We start from the raw sequence: 27074 nt of genomic DNA, 5'->3' as shown, positions 1-27074 counted from the left end.
CATCAACTGTGCATTCATTCATATGAATGACCTTTGTGCTTGTAGGCTTGAAGTGCAAATACACAACTGAAGTGGGCCAAGTGATTTACTAATTCATATCTAAGCTTCACAGTATGACAGAAGAGTTCGATACCTTAGCTTTGCTCAGATTTGCAGTTTTGTCTCTCATCTCCGGACACTGTTTATCGGTGGGGTCGAGACTCTCCTCCACACGCTCCACCCATGCCACGAACTGTCGAACATCCTCCTGATAACTGGTCCACTGGGACAGTGAGCCCTCCAGCTGACTGTCAATATTAAATGGTGCAGCACAACATAGTGAGATTACAGTGCAGCAGTAGTAGCAACAGCTGCAACACTTACATGACACATTTCTGGACGTTGTTACGTACTTTTTGCAGAAAACAAACCTTTTGCATTGGATAGAAGCAGAGAGTAGAGCATCCCAGGAATCTTTCAGCTCCTGTATTTGTTTTTGGACTGCAGGCACGCCCTCGGCTGAGGTGTTCCTCTGAACTGACTCTCCTCTTGTGATCAGCATCTTCAGCTGGATCTCCTTCTCCTGACGAGCGGTCAGCAAGGCCTGGTGAAACGATCACACGTGTATTTATTACAACCTTACAGTATATTGGGTGATAATAACTCATTTTGAAAACTATCAGTGGCTTGTATACCTCCAGCTTGATCATCCTGCTGTCAAGAACATTTTTATCGGCAGTGGGGGTGCAGTAGGTCTGCAGCATGTGGCTCGTGTCAGCCACCCAGTTCTGAAGCTCCTTTAAGCCTTGGGAGAAAAGCTGGTGCTCTGTGACTATCCGATCGATCCGAGAAGCCTTCTCCTGCAGAATTACAAAGCAGGACGCAATCAGAAAATCCTCCCTTTGAGTTTTAGAGATGGAATTCACACTAGACTCAACCTGATATATGCACATGCAGATTCTTGAATGACTGATAAAGATTTAGTACAACAGACAATAAAAGAAATGTACTTGTATTATCCTGTGTATAAGACTTACAGAAACAAAAGAAAGAAATTAGTTTTTAATTATGGTGCGTTAGTACATTCCCTGTTTATCATCTGTAAAATAACGTTAAGTAAGAGCTCGATCCAGTCTAGTGCCTCTGTCTCCTCTCCAGCTCTACCCCCAGAAAAGCCCCAGTGCACAGGCAGATTGGAAGGCATTACTGTACCTTGGTCAGGTTGGTTAAAGCTAGGTACTGAGCAGAGAGTTGCGAGACACGGTGCACAAAACCCTTGCCGGCCGCGTGTTCATCCCACAGCAGCTGGGCCTTCTCTTTCAGCCTGTTCAGCTGAACCTCGTGAGAGGCTAATTCCTCAAGCACAGACTGGAAGAGCACAAGCAGGTTATCAAAGAGGCATGCAAGCTGACACACAGATATAAGACAGTTAACTTCAGACACAGACTGAGGGGGTTAGAGATGGCAACATGGCAAAAAGTAAAGAGCATGAGATGTCTGGCCGGTGTTACTGCTGGCAAAGCTCTTAGTGGTCATGACGTGCAATCAGGCCTCTGGAAACAGCTGGTAGATAGTTTTAAACAATGAAGACATTTAAAATGCATTGCCTTTTATGAATAAAGCGAGAGCTAATATCTACGACAGACACTTACAGTAAGAAGACATGAAAATAACAAAGCAGAGCAGAAAGATGGCATGAATTCAAAAAGCAGGCTACTGGCAGTTAGCATGAGCTCTTGGCAATACCTCCAAGGCAAATAATAGCTACGCTACAACAGTGTGATGTAAGTGGAGAGTGGTGAGCTTCTGCAGATGACAGGGGGGTAGTCAGGTAGGCGTTCAAGCGCAGAGTAGTCGTTGCACTTGAACGTGAGGGGCGTTCCAAGCTCAGTGGGTTTTGGAGGTTGGTACCTGTAGCTTGTGAAGCTCTGACTTCTTGGCTGTGAGATCGTGAAGCCTTGTGCTGCTCTCCCGCACAGCCAGCTCGGTGGCATTCAGACACTCCTGAAGGGGCTCAGCACTGGCCTCAAAATCCTTCATCTGAGACAAAAGGTTCTGAAACAAACAAAGAGCTTATTGACATGTCTCTTTGACTCTAGATTTCTTATCGCGTTGCAGATTTTTACAGCAGTAATGGCGTGAAAGCTGTCACACAATTTGAGTAGAGATGTTTGAATGCTTACTTGTAGGTTTGCTTCTCTGTTGTGCAGGTTAGCCATCATATTTTTCCAGTCCTCTCTGGCTGTGTTCATTTTCGCTCGAACTGCATCAACTTTGTCTTTACCTACGATACTAGAGATGAGCTCTCCGTTTGCAACCACTGCGTTCACCTTTGACTGACCCTGATCTCTGTCACCAAGAAACTCCTGAGAAGAGATGACAGAAATGAGGTGACAACTACAGTATGCAATAAAACTCTTCATCTTCATCAGTTACAGTTATATTATGTATTGGGCAAAAAAAATAGGGGTACAGATCAAAATCACTGTACCAATGGTTTGTTGCAATCAAATACGTTTTTCCAGAAGCATAAGACTCTGAATGTTTCAGGGCATTTGACACCGAGTACTGTACCTGGATCTTCTGCAAGCTAGATGAGGCCTCGTTGAGATTTTGAGGAACATCGAAGCACTTGGCCGTATTGATTTTGGCATTGACCAGCCACTGCTGGAACTCCCTGAAGGCTGAGCGAAACCCTTGCTCCAGCAGCTTCTCTTTGCTCTGGCACTCCCTGGACGCTTGGAGGCTCAGACTAGAAACACGTCCAGGAGGAAAAAAAAAACAAGGAACAACCATTTTTCTAAAATGGATCATTTTTTTGGTGACCAAGAAAACCGAAATTAAACACAAAATTCTTGCATTTTTTTTTAATTCTTGCTGACAGTGTGTTCGAGGTGTTGATTCAGTTATATGGTGACTTTGTAGTTGTTGTAGGCTGTAATCTATGGTTTGCTGCTTCGTTTCAGGGTTTATTTCTCGGTAACAACTGTCCCACTCTACATTATCCCTTACATATTTACTCCTCCATATACAGTGGGGAAAATAAGTATTTGTGGCCCTTATTTCATTTGATCAAACATACATATTGGATGTTTTGTTGATATTCTGTCTCTTTCCGTTAAAATAAACTTACCATAAAAACTATAGACTGCCCATTGCTTTGTGGGGGAGCTAATTACAAAATCAGCAGGGGATCAAACACTTCTTTTCCCCACTGCAACTGCACTGGACTTAAAGTCAAATATGTATAATGCAATGAAATACACCGTTGCCTATCAAGTTGGAATAATTTTGTTTTCAGACACATTCCTCTTTTTATTCCTATTTATACACCTCAGTAATCACCTTTGACCAGGTGCAACAATTACATAGTGAGTCCCAGTTACCAGTTTTGAGAAGAAAATAAATTACATTGTCACAATCATTTCATGAGAAGATGTAAAATAAATATTTTATTCCAACTTTATGGGCAACGGTGTATGATGCAGTTCATTTTCTTACCTGTTGTATTCTTTAATAAGAGCAGACACTCTCTCAGACTGTGTGCCCATGTCTCTGGAAAAGCGGCACAGATCATTGAGTTGAGTCTTGAGACTGTCAGACATGGGCTCAGCTTTGACAAGTTCCTCTAACGTGTCCTGGGTGGAAAACAGATTGAGTCTTGTTATTATCAATTATTATTATTTATCATATAACACTATGGATTCTTATTAATATGATTATAGGCTTACCTTTGCTATCTGCCACCGTTTAACAGCCTCCTCTCCATCAGTTTTGTCATCAGAGTGGGTGAGACGAAGGCGCCAGTTGTGCAGCTGACGGTTGAAGTCGCGCAGGTTCTGCTCCAGCTGTGCTGACAAGCTGCTGAACTCTTGTTCGGAGCTGGCTATCTGGGAGAGGGCCGTCTCCAGACTAGCCCGTGTCTGCAGTGCTCCGCGTTCCCACTGTTCCCATGACGACAACAAGGCCGCTTCCTCTCGCTCCATAGCCTCATAACCCCCGGAGCCCGTGTGATCTCTCGCCACTGCCCCACATCTTTGAACACGATTCAGCCGCTCTCTGCCTCGTTGCTTGGAGTCGAGCAGCTCCTGGGAAGAGAAAGATTTCCATCTCTGTCAACTTTAGAGAAGTGCTAAATTTAAAGGGACAACGAGGAGTTTCTATTTGGTTATAAAAAAGTCTCACGTTAATGTGGATGAATCTACGCTACCCACACTTGTTAATGGGCCCATTTTCGATAAATATATCGTTTTGTCTCTATCGTTATTTTGTTATTAGTGGTGGCGGAAATGCTGGTCGAGCCGACCAGCGTTCCTTTACTTTCGGTTTTGTGGCGAGTCATGAGAATAACGCCGCCAAATTGCTGTTTATGGTCGGAACTACGACGGTATGTGATCGTCTTCGAACCTCTGACTTTAATTCTTGATGAATGAAAACATGAGTCTGTCTTGCGCCGGTCAAAGAATTTCATGGTGCGCGCAGAGGCTCATAAATGTAGTGTGAAAACGCTTCGCTTTTCCAAAACTCCTCGTTGTCCCTTTAAAACATGTAACTTTAAATATAGTTTTCACTAGTGCCAAAAAGGTCTGATAAAGTCTAGAGTCTTCACATATTTAAGGATGCTGAGGTCTTAAATCATATTGAAGACAACTCTATTTTATAAATTATGGTTGTAGGACATCACCTGGAAATGAAAATGTACATCTGTTGTTGGCAGAAATGACTGGATGTTGTCTTTCCCACAGGGTGGGGAGCTCAGATATGCCCTAAAATCTTGGATTCAAGACACTACTCCACTGAGAGGCGCCAACTAAACTGGTTCAAACACCAACTAACAATGTCTCCCAGGTGTGTCAATGTGGAGGTATTGAGGCTAAAGCTGGAGTAGTAGAAGTCCCAGGATAGATATCATGAAAAAAAAAAAATGCAAACGGCACAGGCCCACATCTCATGACAGATAGCGTTAACATTTTCCAGTTCCTCACCTGCACTTTGGAGAGCTTTCTTTTAATAGAGAGTGAGTTTCCTGACAGGTCAGACCAGCGTTGGAGCTCCTCTTTTGCTGAGACCAGCCAGTCATTGAAGTCTCTCACAGCATCAAGGTACTGCTCATGCTCAGACACAGTGTTTTGCATGGACTGCACTTTACCCTTTGGAGATAAAAAAGACAATTTTAGTACCTAATGTATGAATGGGGCGCTGTGTAAGTCTGAATGTGTATTTGCAAATAATATATAAACAAAGTCAATTTCTATTCTATTTGCGAAACCATCTGGTAACTTAAAAGGCTCCAATGATATTAAGAGTCTGCACAGTGGTGAGGGTGTTGTTCCCATATCTACACCTTCTTTGACCCCATTAACCTTAATTAATCATCTAGAGCTCATCAGATATTTCCAAAAACTATTAACCGATGCATGTATCTAGATCACCTTGACAACAGCTGAGATATCAGCAAAATGTGCATTGAGCTCCGCCCTCGACTCCGGTCCAAAGGTCTGGTCGCCAGTTTTTTCATGCATCTCCACAGCTTTGTCCGTCAGGCGTGACAGTGCTCCTGCGTGAGCATCCACGTCAGCCTGGATGGCTCTGAGGCGCTCAAGCAAAGCAGATTTCTCTTTGAGGCCGGGCTGCTGAGGCAGAGTCATCCCAACCTCCTGCTCCACTGACTCCATCCACTGCTGCATTTGGCCCTTATTTTCCTGAAAGCTGGTCCACTGGGCCACGGTCCACTCCAGACGACTACAGACATTGATAGAAATGTTATTTAACATTGAAGAATTTGCACGAAATCAAACAAATGCATGTTACTCTTGATTACAAATTATAGTGTTATTAGCTCTCTATCTGAACACCAGAAGACGACACGTTTTCCTACCTGTGGCAACTCATTGAAGTCATCAACATATTGGCCCAGGCGTCCTTCAGGCTCTGTAGCTGTGAACAAATGGCCTCCTGCCCCTCCATCCTGTTGTGCTTCAGAACCTGTTCTCCTTTTCCCACTGTCATGTTCAGCTTCACCTCGCCCTCACCTTTCATTAGCAGGATATCCTAAAAACAGAGGAAAACAGTTTTACAGCAAAGAGAGAAAAACATTTTATTGTTTCAAAATGGACTCTAATACACTGCACTTCTTTGATCAGGACGTTATTTGCTGACCTGTACGAGACCGAGCCTCTTCTCCAGAGTCTCTTTGTTGCCCACGGTGCTGTTGAGTGAAGCCAGGCGCTCCTGGACTCCGCTCAGCCAGGTCCAGGTGGTCTGCAGTGTATCTTCAAAGGCCTGTTGCTCCTGTAAAGTGAGCTGGCAGCTGCGGAGCCGCTCTCTCACTCGCCTCAGCAGGGCCTGGTGTTGTGACTGCAGCTGAGCAGACACCCTCGTCTCACTACCGTCACCTCGCCCACCTTCGTTCAGTGCCTGGCCTTCCTGGCATAAACGCTCAAAGGAATCCCTGAATGAAAAGAAGTTAAATGTTAAAATGATTTTGTAATGTGTGCTTTGTTTTATTGTTTTATTTGTTAGGATCCTCATTAGCTGCGCTCAAGAGCACCACTAGTCTTCCTGGGGTCCACATTTAAAACTAGTACATTTAAACATACATCTACAATCACAACATGAAAAAAACAAGACAAGTCAAATAAAATAAAAGGGTAAAACAAGTGAAAATTACAACAAGAAACCCTACAACCCTACATAAAACCCTTTGTGTGTATGCGTGTGTGCATGTGTATGTGCGTGTATGTTATTTTACAGATATGAAATTCCAAGATATTTTGATGAATGCATGTGAACAAGAATTATGAATAATTTTTAAATATATTTTCAAACACTACAGGGACATTAAAAACCTATTTTATTTTCTTATTAAACAAAAGACAAGAGTCACCTTTCTTTGAGCACCTCCTGCTGATATTCCTCCACTTGCTCGAGCACAGCCTTCTCAGGACCACGCTGATTAGCCTCCAGTAGATCTGTGGTCATCCTCTTCTCCATATGTTCCAGCCACCACCTGAGCTTCTTCAGACGACCCTCGAACCTATGAGGAATTTAAAATGGCGTATTCATAAATAGGGAAGTTTATAAAGTGTCTTACAGAACAGGTCCATGTACTGTAAGTCTCTTACCCTTTCATGAGGGACGCACTGTCCTCCAGGATCTGCTGGTTCTGTCTGCACTGCTCCACAAAGCTGTCCCAGTCCTGTTGGATGGAGGAGAGGTGCTGCTGGACCTGCCCAGCGCTGGCTTTAGGGAGATGGAGAAGGAGCTTCTCTCCTTCTTCACAGACCTGTGTGAGACGTACTTCACCCTCCTCCACACGATCCATGGCGCCCTGACAGATAAGCCAAATCACTTTTTTTCAAGCTTTGTACTTGTAACTCCTGGTGTGTGTGATATTTTTGAATCGGGACTGAGTTTTTACCTTTAGTTTCTGTAGTTTGCGTTCCACAATTTGAGTGTCTCCTGAGCGGTCAGAGCACTCCTTCACGATCTCCCTCTGCTCTGAAAGCCAGCGATGGAACTCCTGAACCAGGTCTGAGGAGCAAAGGGAAAAGACCAAAACAAAATCAATTTGTTTCCCAGCTAAAAGCTCACAACATTACACCTTATTACGTAAAATATGAAACCGAAGACTTAGTTGTAAAATGCATTTGAGAATGTATGAAATTGACTTTGTTTTTCAGATGTCTTACCATTGAACTGCTGCTGAAGACAGTTCTGCAGTGACACCAGCGTCCTGGCAGAGAGCTGGTTCACAGACTCATAAGTCTTGATGAGATCCGTGAGTGCTGATCCCAGACCAGCCAGCTCTTCAGAGGGATATTTTCTACACAGGGTGTTGAGGCTTTCTCTGGTAGAGTCAATGCTTCCCTGCTGATTCTGCAGCTCTTTCTGAAGATCCTTTGAGTGCATGCAAACAGTTGATTAATAGCTGATTCTCATCGCTGATATTTATAGGAAAACATTGCAGATAATGATTATGATTATGTTTGCCACTGTACCTTCACTCTGCAGATGTCCTCAGGATCTGATCCGGTGGGAGAGGACACAAGGGAATCCTCCATACTTTTTAACCATGCAGACATCTGTGAGATGTAATCTTCCAGCTGTTTCCTTTGAAAACTGAAGTCCATGAGGTTTCCCCTGGCCTGCTCATGTAGCTTCTGAACAGTGTGGATCTTCTTCCACAGGTCATTCTCCAGCACCTGAAGCAAGAAGAATTAGATTTTTTGGGTGACATAGAGTATGCATATGGAGTACGAAGCTCCTATTTCTTTTGTAGGAAGAAATAATACAAATATGAATCATATTTATTACCTGTAATTTAGCAGGAGTCTCTTGACTTTGACTGCACTTCTTCAGCTCTGAGACTTTGTTCTGCAGGACTTCAACTTTCTGCTCCTTCTCATCCAACTCCAACTGTGGATGTATCACGTAAGAAAAGGCTGTTTTACACCCTTCAAAGTGGCTTTGTTTAGTAATGTGAAATGTACTGTCTTAAAGCTAGAGGTCAATTATCTTTTAATTCAACATTTATATTATCCGATGTGGGAAAAAAACACATCTGTTGAGTTTTACAGTAAAGTCAGAAACCATACCTGTAACGTAGACAGCCGTTCAGACACCTTCTGACTGTTGTTGAGGTTGTTCAGGCTTTCGTTTAGCTCAATCACACAGCTGCTCGTCCAGCTCTCAATATCCTCGCTGATTTTACGGACATCATCCCACAGAGCGACACTCTGGTTCAGACGATCAATGTTGTCATCTATTTTCTCAGACACCTGGGGAGTGGATTCAGTAAGCCACAGATGTTAACTCGATATTGCAGAGAGCTTTTATGTCCCATATGAGGTTACTAATGCAACAGAAAAAAAACAAAAGTGTTTCTCGACTATTTCAGGTTTACAAAATGCACATGGCAAGTAAGAGTAATTTCACAGTGAATATTTTGTGGCTGAGGAAATGTGTGGGATGCGCATTTCTACTTTTGGGGGGAGACCCAAAGTGTTATCACAGTGTGAGGATGTGAAGCAACGAGATTGTCAGTAAAGGTCTCAATATACTTTTGTAACAGGATGATGAAATGTAAAGGGATTTTCTGCTTGTGAACTAATCTCATTATAAAACCAAAAGCAAAATTCAATTGCCACTTTTAGAAGTGAAATCTATGTAGCCGAATCTAAAGTAGATTATTTCTGTATATAAACTCCACTGAATGAAACATCACTTCAACAAATGATTGTGGTCAGACTCACATCCAGCCACTGATCCACCAGTGTCTCCATGTCCTTCTTCATCATTTCAGAGTCACAGTCTGGGATCTTCTTCAGTTCAATCACAAGCTGTTTTCCTTTGCTGGAAAACTGATCCAGGTCATGTTGTTTTCCGGACATTTCTGTCTTCACTGCTTCGTGCTACAAATAGGGTAAACACAACAAAGCATTTAAGTAATCTGATAACCGATAGTCATGACTGGATTTATGAAATGAACTGATTCATTTCAAGAAAGTGAGATGGCATCCTCAAAGAGATATATGTTTGCTTTTTACTAAGCTTAACAAAACTCGGATAAAAATGTTTCAGCATTTATTCTGACCTTGGTTAATGACCTCTTGGTTTCTTCATGGTCCTTCAGAACAGAGCTTATGTCGACCAGAGGCTCAGTGCTTTCGATGACGCTGCTGATGGAGGTTTTCAGGACTTGGTATTCTCTCATGAGATCAACGAGAACATTGCACTGCTCCTGTCTGTTAAATGAAAGGTGAACTATTACACACACAAGCTTATATGTAGACAAAATGTAACAACTTTGTGCATAAGATAACATGCCAACAGGCTCTTTGGAGTTTAAGAAGAGTTGAAAACTTCCAGTACCTCTCTGTGATGAGTCTCTTGGTGTCCTCCCATGTGGTCTCCAGAAGACCGATTTCCCTCAGCACCTCCCCGGCCAGCTCTGCATCTCTCTGGGCCAGCTGGTTGGCCTTGTCCCTCAACCACTGCTCCTCATGCTGGTGAGACTGTAGTTCGTCCTCCAGCTGATTAAAGAACCTGAGCCTGATAAACAGAGAGATAATATGATGCTGCTGAGTGCATTCTTCTATCTATCCACTTGTGCATATTTGGGAATAGTCCAAAATGATCATTGATATCATTGACTTTATGTTGCCTTACCTCTGCTGTAGAGCATGCAGGCTTGGCTCTTTGAAGCTCTGGTGGTCTGCTTTTTCTTCAATGTCCTCCACAGATTTGAGCAGCTGCTCCTTCCTCTGTCTAAATGAGGTCCACAGAGCCCCTAGGGCCTCTGCTTCACTCTGCTTGGTACCAAGTAGGTTCCTCACTGTATCCAGCTCACCACTGAGCGAATCAGCCAGCATGCGACATGACTTACGAGACCCCTCTTCAGCGCCGATGTGGAGATGGCTTTTGCAGAGACCGCTGTCCAGGTTGACAGCCAGAGTCTCCAGATGGGTAATGTCTGGGACAATAGAGGCCAGTTCCTGCTGCAGCTCCTCTACTCTTCCACGATCCCAGCTCCCCGCGCTCTCCACCGTCTGCCTCAGACCCCGCAACACCCCTGCAGCCACACCGTGGGTCTGCAGAAAAGCCTCGAGCCTTTCCAAACACTCCAGCTGCAGCTCAGCGATGTGCTGGGCCTCTTGGTAGGGCTGCAGACAGCTGTCCGCTCTGCTGCGGAGAAGCTGTGCATCACCAGACTCACAGAACTGACACAGCTTCTCAGTCTGCTGCTCCAGGCTCTGTTTCACACTGGACTGCTTCTGGAGAGCCACCTGTGTCTCCTGCCAAAAGGAAGCGACACGGGATCAGGTGTTGTTCTTTAGCAAGGCGGTGCTCATCCTGCTCCTTGACTTTATTTGGTTCTCTATACTCTGCATATATGAATATATTAAAAGAATGGCGATAAATCTTACCTTTACTTGAGCAACGGCAGACTGCAGGTTGCTGATGTTAACTTGAGAAGCTGAGTGCACGTTTGAGAGCATGGTCTCGCTCCATTGGGAGAATTTAAGCAGGGCCTGGTCAAACTGCACCACCAGGGAGAGGTGGTTCTGAAGGTCTTTGATTCTGTGTGACACAACGGCAGCATATTGAGTGAAACCAGTCTTAGGAAAATGCATCTACATATGTTTACGTGCCCTAATGTAGGAAATAATACTGATAGACAATGAAAGAAGGCGGCCATAGAGAATAAAGGACACATTTGATAGGATACTGACATGCACTCTACTCGTGTACAGTATCTTATTGGTTGCTGAGTCATGTTAAGATCCACCCCTGCAACAATCTACTCTTCATGGAATTGATATTTCCATTTTCTGCAGGTGTGTGTTTGAAGAGTGAGGGTTGCCAGTAACTATCTAACTATGTTACTTTACCTTTGAGGCAGGACTTCATTTTGAGTGTGCAGTCTCTTCTCCAGAGTCTCCAGCTCCTCTTTCAGCTGCCTCACTCTCTCTTCAGGTGCAGACTGATACAATGAGTTCCCCAGAGATACTAGTTCAACATGAGCTGGGTCAAGGCACTGGACTTCAGAGTGCAAGGCCTGCAAGGAAAACCACATATTTATTCATTTATGTAATCATGGTTGTAAATTATTCATTTACCCTTCCTTTTAAGGGTTTGATTTGTTCAGTGGAACAGTATAATAATGTGTTGTACCTGCAAATCTTGTATCTCTGTGCGGAGTTTGACTTTATCAGCCGGTAGGCACTGAGTCTCTGGTTTGGATGCAGACTCACTCCTCTCCAGGCAGGAAACGAAGTTTGAGCGCTGTTTCTCATACCTGAAACAGATCAATGGAAACACTGGTAACTCAAGGAGTGAAAAATCTGATTTATGTTTCCATTTTCACAGTCAAAGTGAAGGGTACATTCATTATTCATCATTCCCATGCTATTAAAATCTTGTGGAAATGACCTGTGTGTTCAATAACTCTTACTTTTGCCAAAGAGAAAGCAGGTTCTCCAAAGTGCTCTGCTTGTCCTTTGACTCCTGTATATTCTGGTCGTAGGTGGAGTTTAGCTCTGTCACTGTCCTCTCTGCTTGTTCTTTGTCGCTGAGTCTGCGAGCACCGGCTGACAGGGACAGTAAGGTTCCCTTCAGCCTCTCCAGACCCTGACAGACATCCTGGGGAACATTAATCATAAAGGACAGTGACTCACTCGGCATAACCTTGCACAGAAAGGAGCAAAGAAAATTACTGTTCAGTAAGATGCATGGAGAAAAGAAGAGATAACTGAATACCATGTGGTTTTGAAGAGCTTTGTAGGTCTCTGATGAGGAGGTGCAGGATTTGATAGGTTGCTCCAGGTTTGTATGTAGCTCACCGAGAGATGCTTTCACCTAGGATACAATAAAGATCACAAATGTATGATCGTATCTTCCCTAATTACCATCCTGTATGTACACCACTCAGCTTTACTGACCGTCTCGAGGCTCGTTTTAAACTTCTGCTGGTGAGAGGAGCTTTCCTCCAGCTGTCCGTCGAGCTGCTGCACGCTCTCCCTCAGCTCCTCCCAGTACCTGCCGATCTGGGTCAGACGAGCCTTAATGCGAGCTGCTTCCCCTGAAGACACAAACTGGGCCAGCGCCTGGGAATCTGCCTCCAGCTGAGAGAGGACCTCAGCGCGCCCTTGAAGCTCTGTACCAACAGACTGGACACGCACATACGGATGAAAACAAATTAACAATGCAAGCCTGAGAGAATGACAGAGTCTTTTATAACTGTCAAGTGGACGTGAAACACTAATGAATTCAGGGAGTCATTATACAGTAGTCTGATGCCTATAATGGCCCGATACATTGACGTCGAAACGTGGTGCCGACATTAATCACAATGCAACTAAACTGCTGATAGTTCAATTCACAGATTATAGCTACAGTACAACCTATAAGTAGAGAAGAGTTTCCTTTTAATATTACAATTCAAGATTTGCCATTTAAATCACTATAATGATAAATGAAAACATTTATTTCTATTTATGGTCTATATTTAACTGAACACAGTTTTCACAAAGGCTCACAACAGAGTTACTCCTCATGCTGAGAGCAAACATGTCCAAACAGCACGGCATCTTGAGGCTTTGAGAACTGAAACTGTCTTTAAAAAAACACATACAGACAGTTCCTCATCTTTTATTCGGCTAATGCAGGTGTCAGACAAAGAGACAGTGTGTCAGTGCTTGGGCAGAGAAGAGCCTGAATCTCAGGATAGCACCAATTGCTCCTTAAGAAGGCCTTATTGATTTTAACAGCAGGGTAAAGTGGTTTTTGTGGTTGATGCTTGGTGAACATCACTGTCAAGACATAAGAGGCTTCTGAGCTTCATGCTACATAAGACTTTACCTTTACTGTGTTGATCTGTTGCTCAAGAGGCAGAGTGGAAGACTTCAGTACATCCAGCTGCTTTTCCTTCTCAGATATCCACAAGGAAAAGGTTTCAAACCCGGATCCGAACTGATCCCACTGAGTTTTCATTTCCTCCAGACTCTTCACACTGGAGCACAAGAGTAGAAATTATAAATTGGACAAGAGATAGTTGCAAATACACCCTGGCATTTCACTACATCTGGGTCCTTGAGATTGAGTAATTTATTTCATGAATATATTCTAAACTCACTTTCAAACATGCATATGTAATGATGCATATATTAGTTTGATATCTAATTAGGCAAAGAAAACATTAAGTATGTGTATATACTATCTGAAGTTATTATTTAGTGTAAGAAAATTGAATAAAATCCATCATCTTACTCTTTTTTGAGCCCAGCCTCCACTTTGTCCACTTGCTCACTGAGCGAACGAGCTTGTTGCAAAAGCAGAGTCTTGTTTTTGGGGCCGAGCTGAATTTCTGTCGCTCTCTTCAGCAGTGTGTTCATATGTGAGGCCTCTGCTTCACACTGCTTCAACAAAACCTGTTTGCAAAATTCAGAATATTAGTTTTATTCTATTACCATTATAAGTAAAGCAAGGGTTATGTGCCCAAACTCAAACTGGACTTACCCGGGCCTGGTCGAGTTCAACAGCCAGGCTCTCTGGGCTGCTGAAGTTTAGGTCTCTCTCCATCGTTGAACGAGCTTTGTTGACAAACTCATTCACTGCCTCCTGTTGGCTGTCAAACTCCTGCCAGGCTGCCAATGTGACCTGGAGGGATGACAATGTTCAGATCAGTGATGTAGAAATGAAAATAAATTTTATTCATACAGCTCTTCCCACTCTCACTAGTCCTTGAATACGATATAAAGGTCACAGTAAGAAAAGAATCATCGCAAAATGGCAGATATCCCACATGAACATCAATATCAGAGGAAAACACTAACACAAGACTGCACCGACAAACCAGTTCAAACCACACCCACATTATGTCTGTAGATGACACTTCTGTCTTTGGCTTTATCATCAGAGAGGATGAGTCAGCAAATATTCTGCAAGCATCCCACCTGATATCAGCTGGGCACATGCAATCCATTTGTGTGCACCTAACCGAGGATCTTTTTTTTTTTATCTAGATCTGTAATGTATCCACGTTAGCACAGAAAAGCCTGACAAAGTATCCACTTCAAGACTCTCGACCCCACCCTTCTATAAAAGCACCACCAAGAGTATGACTCACTGCATCACTATCATCTAAAGGAGCTGTGATGTCTCAGAAAGCAAGTCCCTCCAGCAGAAAACATCAATCAGACCTCTCTATCCTCTATTCAGGACATTTCCACAAGTGCTGCATCTGCACAGCCGACTGCATTAACAGGAAGCTCTGTCCTCTCTACCATGACCAGGCTCTTTTCTGTTCACAAACTGTTTGTTTCCCATTAATTCACTTAACTTGACTTCATTCGTTTATGAGGGACAACACGCACTAATTAACATCAATATGATGTAATTGTGTCTGAGTTGGCCAAAGGGCGTATTTTCATTCTGAGTCTCAATACAGACAAAACAGAGACATGGTACAAACCATTACACAGCAGATACTGAGCAAATATATAAACAAGACTTAACATCACAACCTTCAAAACTAGGAATAGTCCATTACAGCAGAGGTGAAATAAACAGTTTCAGCGAACACATTATTGCACTTTATCGACACTAGTGTGACCTTGAGAAAATGAGATGTCAGGATTCATCTGTGAGTCTCTCAGTGATTGGCTGATGAATAAATTGAGGCAACATTACCTCCGTTCGTTATAATTCAGAGTGACAGTGCTTTAATCCAACATGAAACAATTAGTATTAACACAACGTGTCACTACAGATTCGCAAACATTGCTAACCTCAAGACTCTGCTCCTGTGAATCCATGTTCTGCTCCATCTTGCTGACTGTGTTCTCTAAACTCTGCAGGTCCTGCTGCAGAGTTTCTCCCAGACCCTCCTCAGCCTGGAGCTGCTGGCCTCTGGTGATCAGCTGCTGGACATCCTTCCTCTTCAGCTTCAAGCGTTTCAGCAGTTGCTGTGGGCAGAGAGGGCACATTCGATTTAAGTTAAGGTTTAACCTATAGGGAAACTCAGAGAAGAATAAAATCTGATTATCGGTCATGTGCAGTACCTGGTGAACAAGTAGCAGTTGTTGAGCTTCTCTGACAGTTGGACAGTCCAGTATTTTAACGACCTCAGCCTGAGCCTCTTTCTGCCCCTGGACAAGATCATCTAAAGTCGCTTGTACTTCTTCCCTGAACTGCACACAATCCCCCACAGCCAGCACCATCTTCTCAGCCTGGAAGATAAAAACATTTTCAGTGCATTTTATTATTAAATCAAAGTGTCCTGACTATTAATCAATAACTACACCACAAATTACTGCTGCAATGTTGCATAAAATATTTAACTGACATACTGTAGATTTATGGAGGGGATATAATGTCCCTACTGCTTCTGGTCTTAATTAAACAAGTGGAAGTTTAACCTACCTCTAAGAGCGAAGCAAGGAGACCCTTGAAATCAGTAGAGAGCTTGCTCAGTGCACTTCCTTGCCTCTGGGCATCGCTGTCAGCACAGATTTCAATCAATACGGCCATACGGGCCTTCAGCCAGCCAAGATTCCCCTCCTGTAGCTCTGCATCATTCCTGAGCTCCTGCACACAACAACAGAGTGTGATACACGACACGTGGTCAAAAGAGTCAACTGACGCATAGTGTTTTTATTGTCTCATCTCGGTAGCACATCATGGGTGACATATTGTAAACAAGGCAGGAAGAGGAGCATCAGTGGTGGGTGCTATAGTTTGGCTGTGAAGGGGACTGTAAATAAAGCACAAACTCACCATGATGGTCGCCTTCACCTGGCTGTATTTCCTGGGGTCGTTGGCTCGGTTTCTCAGCAGCCTCAGTTGGCTCTCTTTAGATATGAGCCAGCAGGAGAATTCGGCGTACCTGTTTCACAACATCAAGGGGGGAAAAAATCCCTTCAAACTCAGAAGGACTTCAGGAATGAATTAAACTACAGCTTTACTGTTATGTCAACTCAAAAATGTAATCAAACCATAGAGCTAAATAGGATTTGTATAAACCAAAAAATTGTAAATAGTCTGGATCAGAACAATTTGTGGTCTATTTAGAGTCTCTTAAATTCTTTACAGTGCATAGACACATTATAATCTATTTAAAAAATTGCAAGGAAAACTCTGTTCATCACAACTATTGCTCTCTATCTCGACTAAATGGAAGAATTTTAACATGATTATATTGGGCATGCGATGAATGCATGATATTGTGTGGGAATGCATAACACAGTCTTCTGCTGTTGCAACGATTTTACAACAGCCCTCAGTTAAAGGCTATTCTCTGATGTATCTATGGTGGAACTATTGCAGCATCTTTGCAACAAAAAAAACTCATGTAACTGCACTGAAACATAACTCCAGCAAAACAAGGAACAACAAATGAAAGTGTACCGCACCTTGTGTTGTACTCCTTCCATTTATCTGGGTGCTTCAGTATCTTCTGATAGGTGTTTTCTATTTCCTCTTGGACCTCAGAGAAATCCTTTCTGGCTGTTTCCAGGGTCTGGTGCGCAGGGTCCCCCTCAGGGAGCTTTTGACAAAGTTCCTCCATCAGCTGCAGCCTTTTTTCACAGATGGACTGGGGACCCTTTTCTCTAAAAAAGGCCTAATGCAAAGAAAAACAGATGTTTTTACATGTGGTAGAGCATCAGTTTTAGCCCTGTTACACAAAAAGACTAATATCAAATTTTTCTTCACTTTACAGTTTAGAGCAATACAATTTTAAACCAAAATGTTTAAAACCTCCAAGAAACAAAATGCTGCTGGAGGACACTATTTACTTCACACTGAAGGAGCCTCAGTTCTTTTAGATCAAGTTAATCAACATCTTCCCAAGCTGCAGAAAATTTGCATTGAATTATTTCACACTAAGCGAAATCAATACATGAAACTCGGCCAGCCAGCTGCTCTGCGCTCACCCTGTGCTCCTTGACGAGCCTCTCGCTCCCCATGCTGGCCAGGTGGCGGTTCTCCCTGGTCACCTCCGCCTGGCACTCCTGCAGCGACAGCATCAGCTTGCTCCTCTCCACCTCTACTTTCAGGTGCAGGAGGTGAAAGGGCGCATCTGTCTGGATATCCTGGAGGGGATCAAATACAGTACAACTAGTCCCACTACTATTTGAACATACTAAACTAAACATTTTGTAAATTTTGCTTGTTCTATGGTGGAATAATTTAAATAATGTAAGAAGAGTTTGAGGGATTTGTGGAACAATATATTGATATTTGATATTAATTTAATGCAAAAACCAAGGTTGTTGTGCAAAGGTATAGTTCACTGTTCATGACACCAACCTTCCAGTGTTTGTGCAGCTTCCTGACTGTTTCCTGCAGCGACTGCTGCTCCTGCTCCGGCAAAATGTCTGTCAGCTCATCACACGCTTTGAGGAATGTGTTCAAAACTCGCTGATCTAGCTGACCAAAGAATTCCTGAGAAAAAAAAGACAAAGTCCTCATCATGTTTCATTTTTGTTACAGGACAGGCCATGGATTATTTACATGGACTTTTGTTCTTTTAAGAGTATATTCCAAAACGCATTCGCTCCATGCTGCACTGGGACTAATGGCGAAAAACATAAGATCAGTAAAGTAGTGGCACCTCAAAAACTTAGTTGAGGTTTTGGGTGCCTTACACAAAACAAAACTGTGATGTGACAACAGTGGTGCATTGGACAGTAGTATGTTTGCAGTGAACCTTAGAGACGGAAAAAAGACGTCAGAAATATGCAAAACACCAATTTTTCTTACTGTGTGTTTCTTGAGCAGCTCCTCTGGGTTGCCTCTCTCTGTCAGACAGTGCTGTGCCATTTTAAGAACCTTCTCCAGCTCCACCCGTGACTCATCAAACCTCTTCATGAGGCTGCTGTTCGCCTCCATGTGCTTCCGCCACTCGGTTGATTCCTTTATCATGGTCTAAACACACAAACATGTCATAGTAAATAAAATAAAAAGCTTAAACACAAGGTTACATAACAGCGAAATAGGCCTGAAATAGTTTTACCTGTGAGGACGACTGCAGGTCCCCAACTCTTTTCTGCAGAAGACTCATGTCCATGTGCTGGAGGGTTTTGCTGCTGCTCATTACTTTCTGGATGGTCTGGTGGTTTCTCTCTATCACGGTCAGACACTTCTTACAGCTGTGTGTGAAGGTCGCCAGCTCCTGCAGTATTCAATAACAGGCAGGGTTTCAGCTATTTGTTCCTGTTCTAAGGCTACAGCGAGCTTTTCAATCCAAAACATGGTTCTTCAAAGAGCACTTGGCACTGGGTGTTATATTATTATTTTTTAGCCATGAAACTATTTTATGAATTACCTGGCATCTCTGTTTGAAGTCCACTGGTCCGTCAGAGTCTGTGGAGCTGGTGATATGGCTGGCCTTCTCCAGAGCCTGATAGAAGCCTGTAATGTTCTTCTCCATTTCCTCCAGTGGAGGTAATAAAGATTGGGACTCCCTTAGCAGAGGCAAACTTCTCTCCCTCACCTGATTGGAGGACAGCATGCTGATTAGAGTCAAGACAGGTTATACAATTGTGTGAGATACTGTATAATGACAGGCACACACCTTGCTCAGCTGTTCTTTGATCGAGGCCATCACAGCCATCATCTGTGAAACCTCCTCCTGTGGAGTGTCTTTGGTCAGCAGCTGAGCTGTCCGGCTTGCTGCTTTACAGGCTGCTTCCATGGCTGGCACTTTGTGCTTGATTTCCTACAGGAAGTTGAGATATACAAGTTAAGTATCTTGTTAGCTTTGGCTGCATCATACAAAGAAGGGTGTCTGCTCTATCTCAGTGAACTGACACCCGAGAGATTGTTTACCTCAACATCTTGAACAAAGGCTCTGACGTTCAGAAAAGATACTTGGACTGGAGCAGTCATCTTCTCATTGGTTGCATCCATGAACATTTTCAAGGTATTAATACCATCTTGGTAGTCCTGCCTCAACTTATCCACCTCATCTGCTCTGGCATACTGCAGGTGAAACAGAGGAAGATGATATATGGATGAATTTGATTTTTTGAATATTAATTTTGAGTTTTTTTCATTGTCCGTGTTACATTTGTTGCATTTACATGTTTGACTTTGACAAACAGCTCCCTCCATCTCCCGTTCAGAAGAAGAAGCTGCTGCTTCAGGTCTCTGGAGACCGTGTCATCACAAGTCTCAATCAGGAAGTTCCCAGCATCATTCATGTCCATGTGCTGCTGGATCCAGTGAGAGAGGTTTCTGAAGAAATCCTAAAAGAAGACAAGAAAACCAAGAACATACACACATAGTCCAGCCAGTTAGAGCCTTGTGTACTGTGGCTATGGTTGTTTATCAACAGTAGCTTCTGTGACTCTACTTACTCGCTTAGCATTCTCCGACTGGTTGAGCATCTGCTCGGCGTCCTCCAGCCAGGCCTGCAGACCTGCCACTGTGCTGCTGTACTTCTCCCAGTTGGAGATGACCTCCTCCAACATGCTGCGGACGCTCCGCACCTCCAGAGCCAGATTCCTCCACTGAGCCGAGGCATCACTGAGGAATTTACTTACCCCCTCTGCTTCATCAACTGCAGATCAAAAGAGGAACTAGTTTAGTTCGATATAAATAAAAAATAAAATAAAAGACACCATCAGCTTTCATGTAGACAAAACAGCAGATCATTCAACCATTCAACTGAGTGTGTTAGCTCTGAAACAATCATGCTAAAGTAGCATTTAAACTACTGTTAGATTATCAATACTTTCTCATGCATAATGCAAGACTATAATCTTTTTACTGAGAGGATTAAAGGTAGGTTAGAAAAGAAAAGCGCAGCCCCACATTTACAGAAAGAAACGGCTCAGGACACAGGCAACGTTGAGTTTTTAAAGATTGTCAGACTGTTTTTGGACTTACCTCTGTTACAGGTCTTAGACCCTGTAACATGAAATCAATAATGAAACCATTTACTTTGAGCCAAAATAAACACATAAACATATCATATATACATGTATATATGTATGATATATATTTACAGTAGACAACTTGCACTTGAACAGAAAATCTTACTTGAACTGTCAGACTTTACATAAACTTCTGCAGCTTGCTTGAGGGCTGTGAAGATTATCTCATACTGCTCAAAGAACTTGTGGCCTTCAATGAAAGTCTGGAACAGAAAAGCAGACAAAAATAATTATATTAAATAGTTTGATAGAGACCGTGCAACACTAATTCTTCTGCAACTATGCCAATTATTTCAACTTACAAGATAGCTTTGCAAGAGGAGCTCAACTGAGTCCCGGCGGCCATATTTAATGATCCAGGACTTGAGCTTCGACTCAGCCAAGACAAGAAATGCCATCAGCCGATACTTTATCTCCCAGAATTCCAGTTTAATCAAGTGAGCGTGTGATGACGTAGACACAAAATTAAACCTGCAAATAAAACAAATTAAATCTCAAAAAAAGGGAAAACACAGAAAGTCTTTTCTGTTACCTGATGAAATCAGAACATGAAGTTCATGTTTTAATCATAAGCATTTTTTGAGATAAAACAAGTCTAACCGTTCAGCCATGTCTTGGAGCTGTTCAGGTGGGACAGGGACCCCGTTCACTGATCTGTCCCTGTGGATCTGATGGAAGGGTTGCCTGTGGGCTTCCAGGTTTTTTAATACTTCCTGCAAAATTTCAACATAAAATCATGATCACACTGTCTTTCATTTATGGTAAAAACCATGTTAATAGCATGGTGAGTACCCAAATTGACTGAAATCCAAAGGCGTGCTTTCACCTTATGCTGTTCTAGCTTTCTATGAAGAACATTGGCCGTCTCGTCATGAGCATGTTGGATGGGGATGTCTTCTCTCAGAGCCATCTCTGCCCTGTGAAGCCAGGCTCCAATCACACCCAGAGGACCAGGCAGAGACTTGTCCAGATGGATGTGCCAGTCCAGCAGCTGCAATTGACATCCATTAAAAAACCCACTCTGCCAAAGCAAGATCCCACCATGGAGAGGCCTATCCTGATCAAAACACTTCCACATGTTCACAAGCTCATCAGGCCACAAAAGAGATTTTATGTCAGTCCAGACGAGCAGTGGATGTGGATTGCTCCGCGAACAAAACCCCCTCTGTTCCCGCCTACTCCTCTCTGATTCAAACACGTGCACTCCACTGAACTTTCACTGGCAGTGAATAAACAGAAGCAGAGAGTTGTGTTTCTCTCATTATGATAACTTTCAGTTGCAGCAAAGCCATTTTTCTAGCAAAGAAAATCTCAAAGACAAATAAAAGAAAACAGTGATCTATTATTAATCCTCCGGTTTTGTTTAATTTAGGGAATGATTAATTATCATAATTAATGCTGTTTTCTTAGTGGGTTGGTTATAAATTATTTACGCTGTGCAGAAGTACGCATCACAATTACCCTGGCAGACACACGGTCCCAGGCCTGTTTGACTAGAGCTTGGTCCACAGACAGCTTGCCATCTCTGTTGACTGGCTGCAGCAGAGGATCTGTCTGCTTCTTCTTCATTTCATACTGTACACGGAAGCTCTTAAACGCCTGGAAAACATAAACACAAGTAGATACACATGTGCTTAGAGTTAATAAATGTCTTTGTCAAAGCAGGACGTTATGTAACAGTGCACCTTGACTGACTCACCTGATATTTGTCAGTGAGGTTTCCCTCTGCTCCCTGGGCCCGCAGCACATCTCTCTCCAGCTGGTCTAAAAACACCCTCAGCTCTCTCAGCATCTTCCGCTCCTCCCTCTGGCACGATTAGAGAGTCACAGGAACAAATCAAATTTAATCCTTTCTTTCTTTCTTTCTTTCTTTCTTTTTTTCCCCCTGCAAATCAGCATGCCCTTAAATTGAGAGACTCATGCCAAACTGACATTCCAGAAATACAGAATTAAAGAGAAGAAAAAGGATGTTAACAGATCCCAGAGAGGACCAACCCCTGCATTTTAGGACCGATTAGTTTTACAAGTCGAGGAAGATGTTAAGGATACGGACAACTGTAAGTTTTTCTAAAATTAAGTCTGTTAATTTTTGTGAAACATACCTCAAGCATTTGCTCTATATCTTGGGGACCAAACTATCCAGGGAAGCAGCAAGGCACACAAAGAGATTCAAACACACCACAAAAGGAATTAGAATAGCAAGAAAATAAGAGAAAAAGAAGCTGAGAGGGATGAAGGTGAGGTGGGATGTCACTCCAAACAGAAAGCATGCAGCACCATGACCTGATCTCTCACCTGAAGTATTGGCACTGACAGTGCAAAAGTTGGAATTGAGCCAAGAAGCAGCTTAATGTGCGCAAAAACAAAAAACAAAAAAACAAATAGATGGAGAAATGAAAGTCTGTGATGATGGAGAAAATAATCCTGATGATTATATTACTGCTGTGTTCATGCTATGATTATTATAATTCATCAGAGATTTGTGTGGCAATAATGACGAGCATAAAGAACCGCAGGCATGGGCTTACAACAATTAAGCTCAGCAGGAGTTTTAAGCATTTTCATCATTAGGCATATACTACTATTATGATCTCTGCATGTGGTAATTCTCTGTGATTGATGATACACTAACTAATTTTGGGGAAAATTCACATGGCAACAATACAAATAACTCTGAAAATAATAACTTGTCCAAATATCATTTATAGTATAATATAGTACTATAGTAATATCGTATTATAGTGTAGTATAAGTTTTAAAAGGGTACCTCATCCTGCTGTCCGTCAGTCTCCGAGTGGTGGGGGTTCGGATAGTGTTTGAGGAACTGAGCCACATACGTCATGATGGATTTCTCATCTGGCTTGTCCACATCAACATCTATAGAACGACACAAACGTTATCTGATGCACCAGAATTAAACATGACTGAAGCAGATATGAGGGAAAAAAACCCACTCCCTCATAAGGATGAATGTCCCTCAGGCTGGACGGCTAATTATACGTGTCTACTTTCGTCTCCATCCCTGACCTTATGTTTCTAGAAATCATTTCAGTGCAGCTCTCTCTTCAGTGCAATAAAGCATCACGACTCAGCTAGAGAAGACAGGACTGCAGAGCCACTGCAGACTGCTTCTCTTCCACAGACTAAAAAACTCAGAGACACGTGTTGACACAGAATTTTAATCCTCAGGAGGGTGTCGGCGATCTTTTCAGCACACGATTGAAAGGCTAAAACAATTTGCTCTCGCAGAAAAAAAATTGTTAAATCTACTAAATAATGTATATTTGCTGCCTTAAGCCTAAAATGCAAAAGCCTAGAAAGACTCATCTGCAATGTATTGAGGGGCTATTGTGCCTGAATGTTGTGCATCACTGAAATATTAAATAGAGGCAGCAGGAAAGGTCAAGAGTACCTTCTGGATCAAGCAGGCGGGGAATGCCCAGTTCATTTTCAGCGAGTGTGAAAGCCTCCTCTAAATTCTCCCTGTTGCTTCTCCTCCGCACAGCCTCCATGTCCACCAGGTCTGGCCTGATGGCGTGCACAACCGACTGGAATGCAACACCATTTCGCCAGCTGGGACCAAAGTCCTTCACCTCAATTCCATGATGCCTAAAAAAAACAAATGCATTAACATTTTTATTTTGCATAATAATATATAGACCAGCGGTTCCCAACCTTTTTTGGCTCATGACCCCATTTTGACATCACAAATTTCTGGCGACCACGTGATCGCGGCTGTCAATCAAGTGCCTGCTTAGATATTTTCATATGCTGCATTTTATTTTAACTTGATTTATATTTGAGAACGTGAAAGTATAGAATGCAATCATAATTTTAAAAAGAATAATAATTAGTTAAAAAAATATTTTTATCAGTAATTCTTTTTTTCTCAATTAGACATTTCAGGTGACCCCATTTGAATTCCAGGTGACCCCACGTGGGGTCCCGACCCCAAGGTTGAAAAACACTGACATAGACACTTGAAATATGGTACATATAAGTTGAGAAGTTTCCTATTTCAATACACTTAAACTTTTGCAACACAAAAGATAATCTGAGAGTGAACAACGTACTTTGCAGCAGTGCACTGCACCCATCTCAGCAGGGCCTTTTTGGCATTGCCCTGAAATCTGTTGACCACTTTCCTCTTCATGGGAGGACTTCCTGTTTCAGAGCTCGGTATACTCTCGACAGAAGAGTTGCTGTTGGAAAGTGCCTGGAGGGCTGGCAGGTTGCTGGTTAACTCCTCAATCTAATTGAGAAACAAGAACAAAAGGAAGAGAGGAGGTTGTTCTGTGGCCATGGCAACATGACAAGAAAATGGCAATATTTTGTGCATCCATCTCCATCTGGGCTTTCTGGCATAAACAGGACAAAGACTGACGCTGGGCTTTTTAACCCAATGTCAGTCTTTGTCCTGTTAAAACGTTGTCGCTGTGCCAAAAATATATACTTTCTATGTAGGGCATGAACTCAGAGTGAGCATTCAACTGAGCAGTCGAGGACATCCAGTTAAGTATTACCTGGAAGTAGAGGATAACGGTCCATATCAACCCAAGGACAATTGATGGTCGTCCATCTGCGATGTCAGTGGCATGAATGTTAACAAGCTTGATCTGAAACAAGAGCCAAGCAAGAGGATTATTATGGAAAATAAGTCACAGCCAGAACGTTTGGAAGTAAGAGTCTTCTGCATTTTAACTCAGAGAGGCCTCCTGAGTTTAATCTCAACCAAAACAAGTCATCAAAGCCAAGTGTTTGATGCAGGTAAATATAACAGCCAAACCAGGAGGGCAGAAACAGCCACAGTGAAAGGTGAACCAGAGGAGAAATTAAAAAAAAGAGAAGAGTGTGTTCAACTAGGCGTTGAAGGAAAAGCAAATGAGCTATAGCACTGCAAACCTTGCATTGGAAAATTGCCCAAATCTGTTTACATCTCTTTACATTTGAGCAGCTCAGAACTGTAGGTAATCCAGCCCGACACATCAGAAACCATTGTTCTAGTCAAAATACAATAAAATGCATATTGGTAGAAAAGCATAATCACTTGACTTATAAAAACTAAAGGCTGTATCCAAGCTCTGTATACATCATGCATCAAATGAAAAGAATGCATACAGTACATGATCACACAGGGCGTTTTATGGCGACTGACCGGAGATCCTCGATACACAGACTGAAGGCACACATGATGGGAGAGAGATCACAACAATGTAAGTCTCAGTCCTCATGGAAGCCAGATGAAAGTGGGACACGGGCCTCACAGAGGCAAGGGATTTAGAGATGGGTTATGTAATCAAGAGGTCCTGTTTCCAGCTACCGTTTCTCTCATCGTTTCACATGCTGTGCAAACAGATGCACCTTGTGTGCACTAATAAACATCTAATTAACAGCTTCTTCTTGGTCATACTACCTTAAGACATCCTAAGCCTTCCTTATCTTACAGTATGATAATTAGTTGTGTAAAAAAAAAAAAAAAATTTAACATTTAACATTTAACATTTAAAGGATTAAATAGTTGTTACGACTGAATGCTCACCTTCCTGCCTTCAAGGAATTTGAGTGCAGTGCCGATGTTAGAAACCCAGTGGATCCTCTTCAGCTGGCGGCCTTGTTCACAAGGCTTAAGACAGACAGGACAGACAGAGAGTAAACATCAAGCAGCCAAGGAAGCAAATATCATATCAAAGCCTGGGATATTCACTGCAGATGGTCAATTTGTCTACTGTACCCACAAATCATAGTGAGAGTGGTCTGGGTGTATTTTCTTACATAAATTAACTGGTGGGCGCCAAAGCTGCTTTAAGAGAGAAAGTTAAATCCATAGACATGTCGGTGTAAAAAAAAAAAAAGATCTGGCTGACATAAACCAGCAGGGGTGTGCTTCCTGAAAGCACTGAGTGCATCAGGCAGCATTCACCCAGTGCGAGTGACTCATTAGCCAGGTAACAGCTTTGCAGATGACATGGCAGTTAGTATCAAGACATGTCCAATTACTAAATAGCAATCAGAGAGTAGGCCAGTGTGTGTGTGTGTGTGTGTGTGTCGGACTCGGGAAGAGAGAGTGAAAGAAGAAGACAGGAGTGCTAACAGGTTCTCACAGCAGGGAGCCTCAGATCTGTATTATGGCCTAGTATAGTAATTACTGGGCAGTGATGCATCAAAAAATGTGAGCAGCAACATTTGGGACTTTGTAGTTTGGTAAAATGCATTTAAAAAGATCTACCCCCTGTGCGTACAGTATACATTCTCCCATTCTGTATAATTATCTTTACACTGTCAAAGTTGAGCATTAGATTAAATAATAGCTCAACCAACAAAGTATATAGGCCAATATGAATAGTTCTTTTATATACAGTAACCCATGACCCAAAAAATACTTTTGATAAGTTTCCATTACATTTTTAACTGTTGCAGCCATGAAGTCTCAAACCATATGCATACATATCATTGCATCCATTTCCTGTGGTGATTCATCACCATTTACATAAATAAATATGTATTTATTTAAAAATCTGAGTACTTTGCAACATTTATTCAACTATCTATTTTCTCTTGGTTGGATTTGATATTTGATATAATTAAATATATAAGGAATACATACATGTCAAGCTGTAGATGTACTCTATGACCAGTTCAGTCTGTTTACAAATC

The 27074-nt window shown here is 42.5% G+C and overlaps 1 protein-coding gene across 1 annotated transcript in view; it reads right to left on the bottom strand.

Moving 5' to 3' along the window:
• syne1b (spectrin repeat containing, nuclear envelope 1b) overlaps positions 1 to 27074 on the bottom strand; it is a gene marked incomplete at its 5' end in the record, with an annotated part of 71632 nt that overhangs the window by 40410 nt on the left and 4148 nt on the right. Inside the window, 62 exons of the mRNA XM_083998852.1 lie at positions 134 to 287; positions 411 to 583; positions 675 to 839; positions 1192 to 1347; positions 1891 to 2034; positions 2163 to 2345; positions 2554 to 2731; positions 3481 to 3617; positions 3711 to 4067; positions 4965 to 5129; positions 5412 to 5721; positions 5858 to 6030; positions 6139 to 6430; positions 6866 to 7015; positions 7104 to 7309; positions 7400 to 7512; positions 7671 to 7878; positions 7980 to 8183; positions 8296 to 8397; positions 8577 to 8759; positions 9234 to 9392; positions 9575 to 9725; positions 9853 to 10032; positions 10150 to 10775; positions 10908 to 11061; positions 11373 to 11539; positions 11656 to 11779; positions 11936 to 12123; positions 12241 to 12339; positions 12423 to 12650; positions 13342 to 13492; positions 13750 to 13910; positions 13999 to 14139; positions 15270 to 15446; positions 15543 to 15710; positions 15904 to 16068; positions 16258 to 16366; positions 16893 to 17101; positions 17415 to 17573; positions 17791 to 17925; positions 18244 to 18408; positions 18497 to 18655; positions 18809 to 18976; positions 19058 to 19201; positions 19312 to 19464; positions 19566 to 19730; positions 19842 to 20044; positions 20374 to 20394; positions 20527 to 20623; positions 20723 to 20891; positions 21021 to 21133; positions 21247 to 21411; positions 21882 to 22019; positions 22120 to 22227; positions 22523 to 22555; positions 22716 to 22766; positions 23188 to 23297; positions 23833 to 24029; positions 24494 to 24672; positions 24944 to 25036; positions 25576 to 25596; positions 25960 to 26043. Of these exons, the coding sequence (XP_083854978.1) occupies positions 134 to 287; positions 411 to 583; positions 675 to 839; positions 1192 to 1347; positions 1891 to 2034; positions 2163 to 2345; positions 2554 to 2731; positions 3481 to 3617; positions 3711 to 4067; positions 4965 to 5129; positions 5412 to 5721; positions 5858 to 6030; positions 6139 to 6430; positions 6866 to 7015; positions 7104 to 7309; positions 7400 to 7512; positions 7671 to 7878; positions 7980 to 8183; positions 8296 to 8397; positions 8577 to 8759; positions 9234 to 9392; positions 9575 to 9725; positions 9853 to 10032; positions 10150 to 10775; positions 10908 to 11061; positions 11373 to 11539; positions 11656 to 11779; positions 11936 to 12123; positions 12241 to 12339; positions 12423 to 12650; positions 13342 to 13492; positions 13750 to 13910; positions 13999 to 14139; positions 15270 to 15446; positions 15543 to 15710; positions 15904 to 16068; positions 16258 to 16366; positions 16893 to 17101; positions 17415 to 17573; positions 17791 to 17925; positions 18244 to 18408; positions 18497 to 18655; positions 18809 to 18976; positions 19058 to 19201; positions 19312 to 19464; positions 19566 to 19730; positions 19842 to 20044; positions 20374 to 20394; positions 20527 to 20623; positions 20723 to 20891; positions 21021 to 21133; positions 21247 to 21411; positions 21882 to 22019; positions 22120 to 22227; positions 22523 to 22555; positions 22716 to 22766; positions 23188 to 23297; positions 23833 to 24029; positions 24494 to 24672; positions 24944 to 25036; positions 25576 to 25596; positions 25960 to 26043 (10140 nt within the window). The remainder of the gene's footprint in view (positions 1 to 133; positions 288 to 410; positions 584 to 674; positions 840 to 1191; positions 1348 to 1890; positions 2035 to 2162; positions 2346 to 2553; positions 2732 to 3480; positions 3618 to 3710; positions 4068 to 4964; positions 5130 to 5411; positions 5722 to 5857; positions 6031 to 6138; positions 6431 to 6865; positions 7016 to 7103; positions 7310 to 7399; positions 7513 to 7670; positions 7879 to 7979; positions 8184 to 8295; positions 8398 to 8576; positions 8760 to 9233; positions 9393 to 9574; positions 9726 to 9852; positions 10033 to 10149; positions 10776 to 10907; positions 11062 to 11372; positions 11540 to 11655; positions 11780 to 11935; positions 12124 to 12240; positions 12340 to 12422; positions 12651 to 13341; positions 13493 to 13749; positions 13911 to 13998; positions 14140 to 15269; positions 15447 to 15542; positions 15711 to 15903; positions 16069 to 16257; positions 16367 to 16892; positions 17102 to 17414; positions 17574 to 17790; positions 17926 to 18243; positions 18409 to 18496; positions 18656 to 18808; positions 18977 to 19057; positions 19202 to 19311; positions 19465 to 19565; positions 19731 to 19841; positions 20045 to 20373; positions 20395 to 20526; positions 20624 to 20722; positions 20892 to 21020; positions 21134 to 21246; positions 21412 to 21881; positions 22020 to 22119; positions 22228 to 22522; positions 22556 to 22715; positions 22767 to 23187; positions 23298 to 23832; positions 24030 to 24493; positions 24673 to 24943; positions 25037 to 25575; positions 25597 to 25959; positions 26044 to 27074) is intronic.

The sequence above is a fragment of the Trachurus trachurus genome, assembly GCF_905171665.1.
Source record: "Trachurus trachurus genome assembly, chromosome: 22".
Lineage (NCBI taxonomy): Eukaryota > Metazoa > Chordata > Actinopteri > Carangiformes > Carangidae > Trachurus > Trachurus trachurus.
The sequence above is the reverse complement of the archived record's forward strand: the minus strand, read 5'-3'. Positions and strand labels throughout refer to the sequence as shown.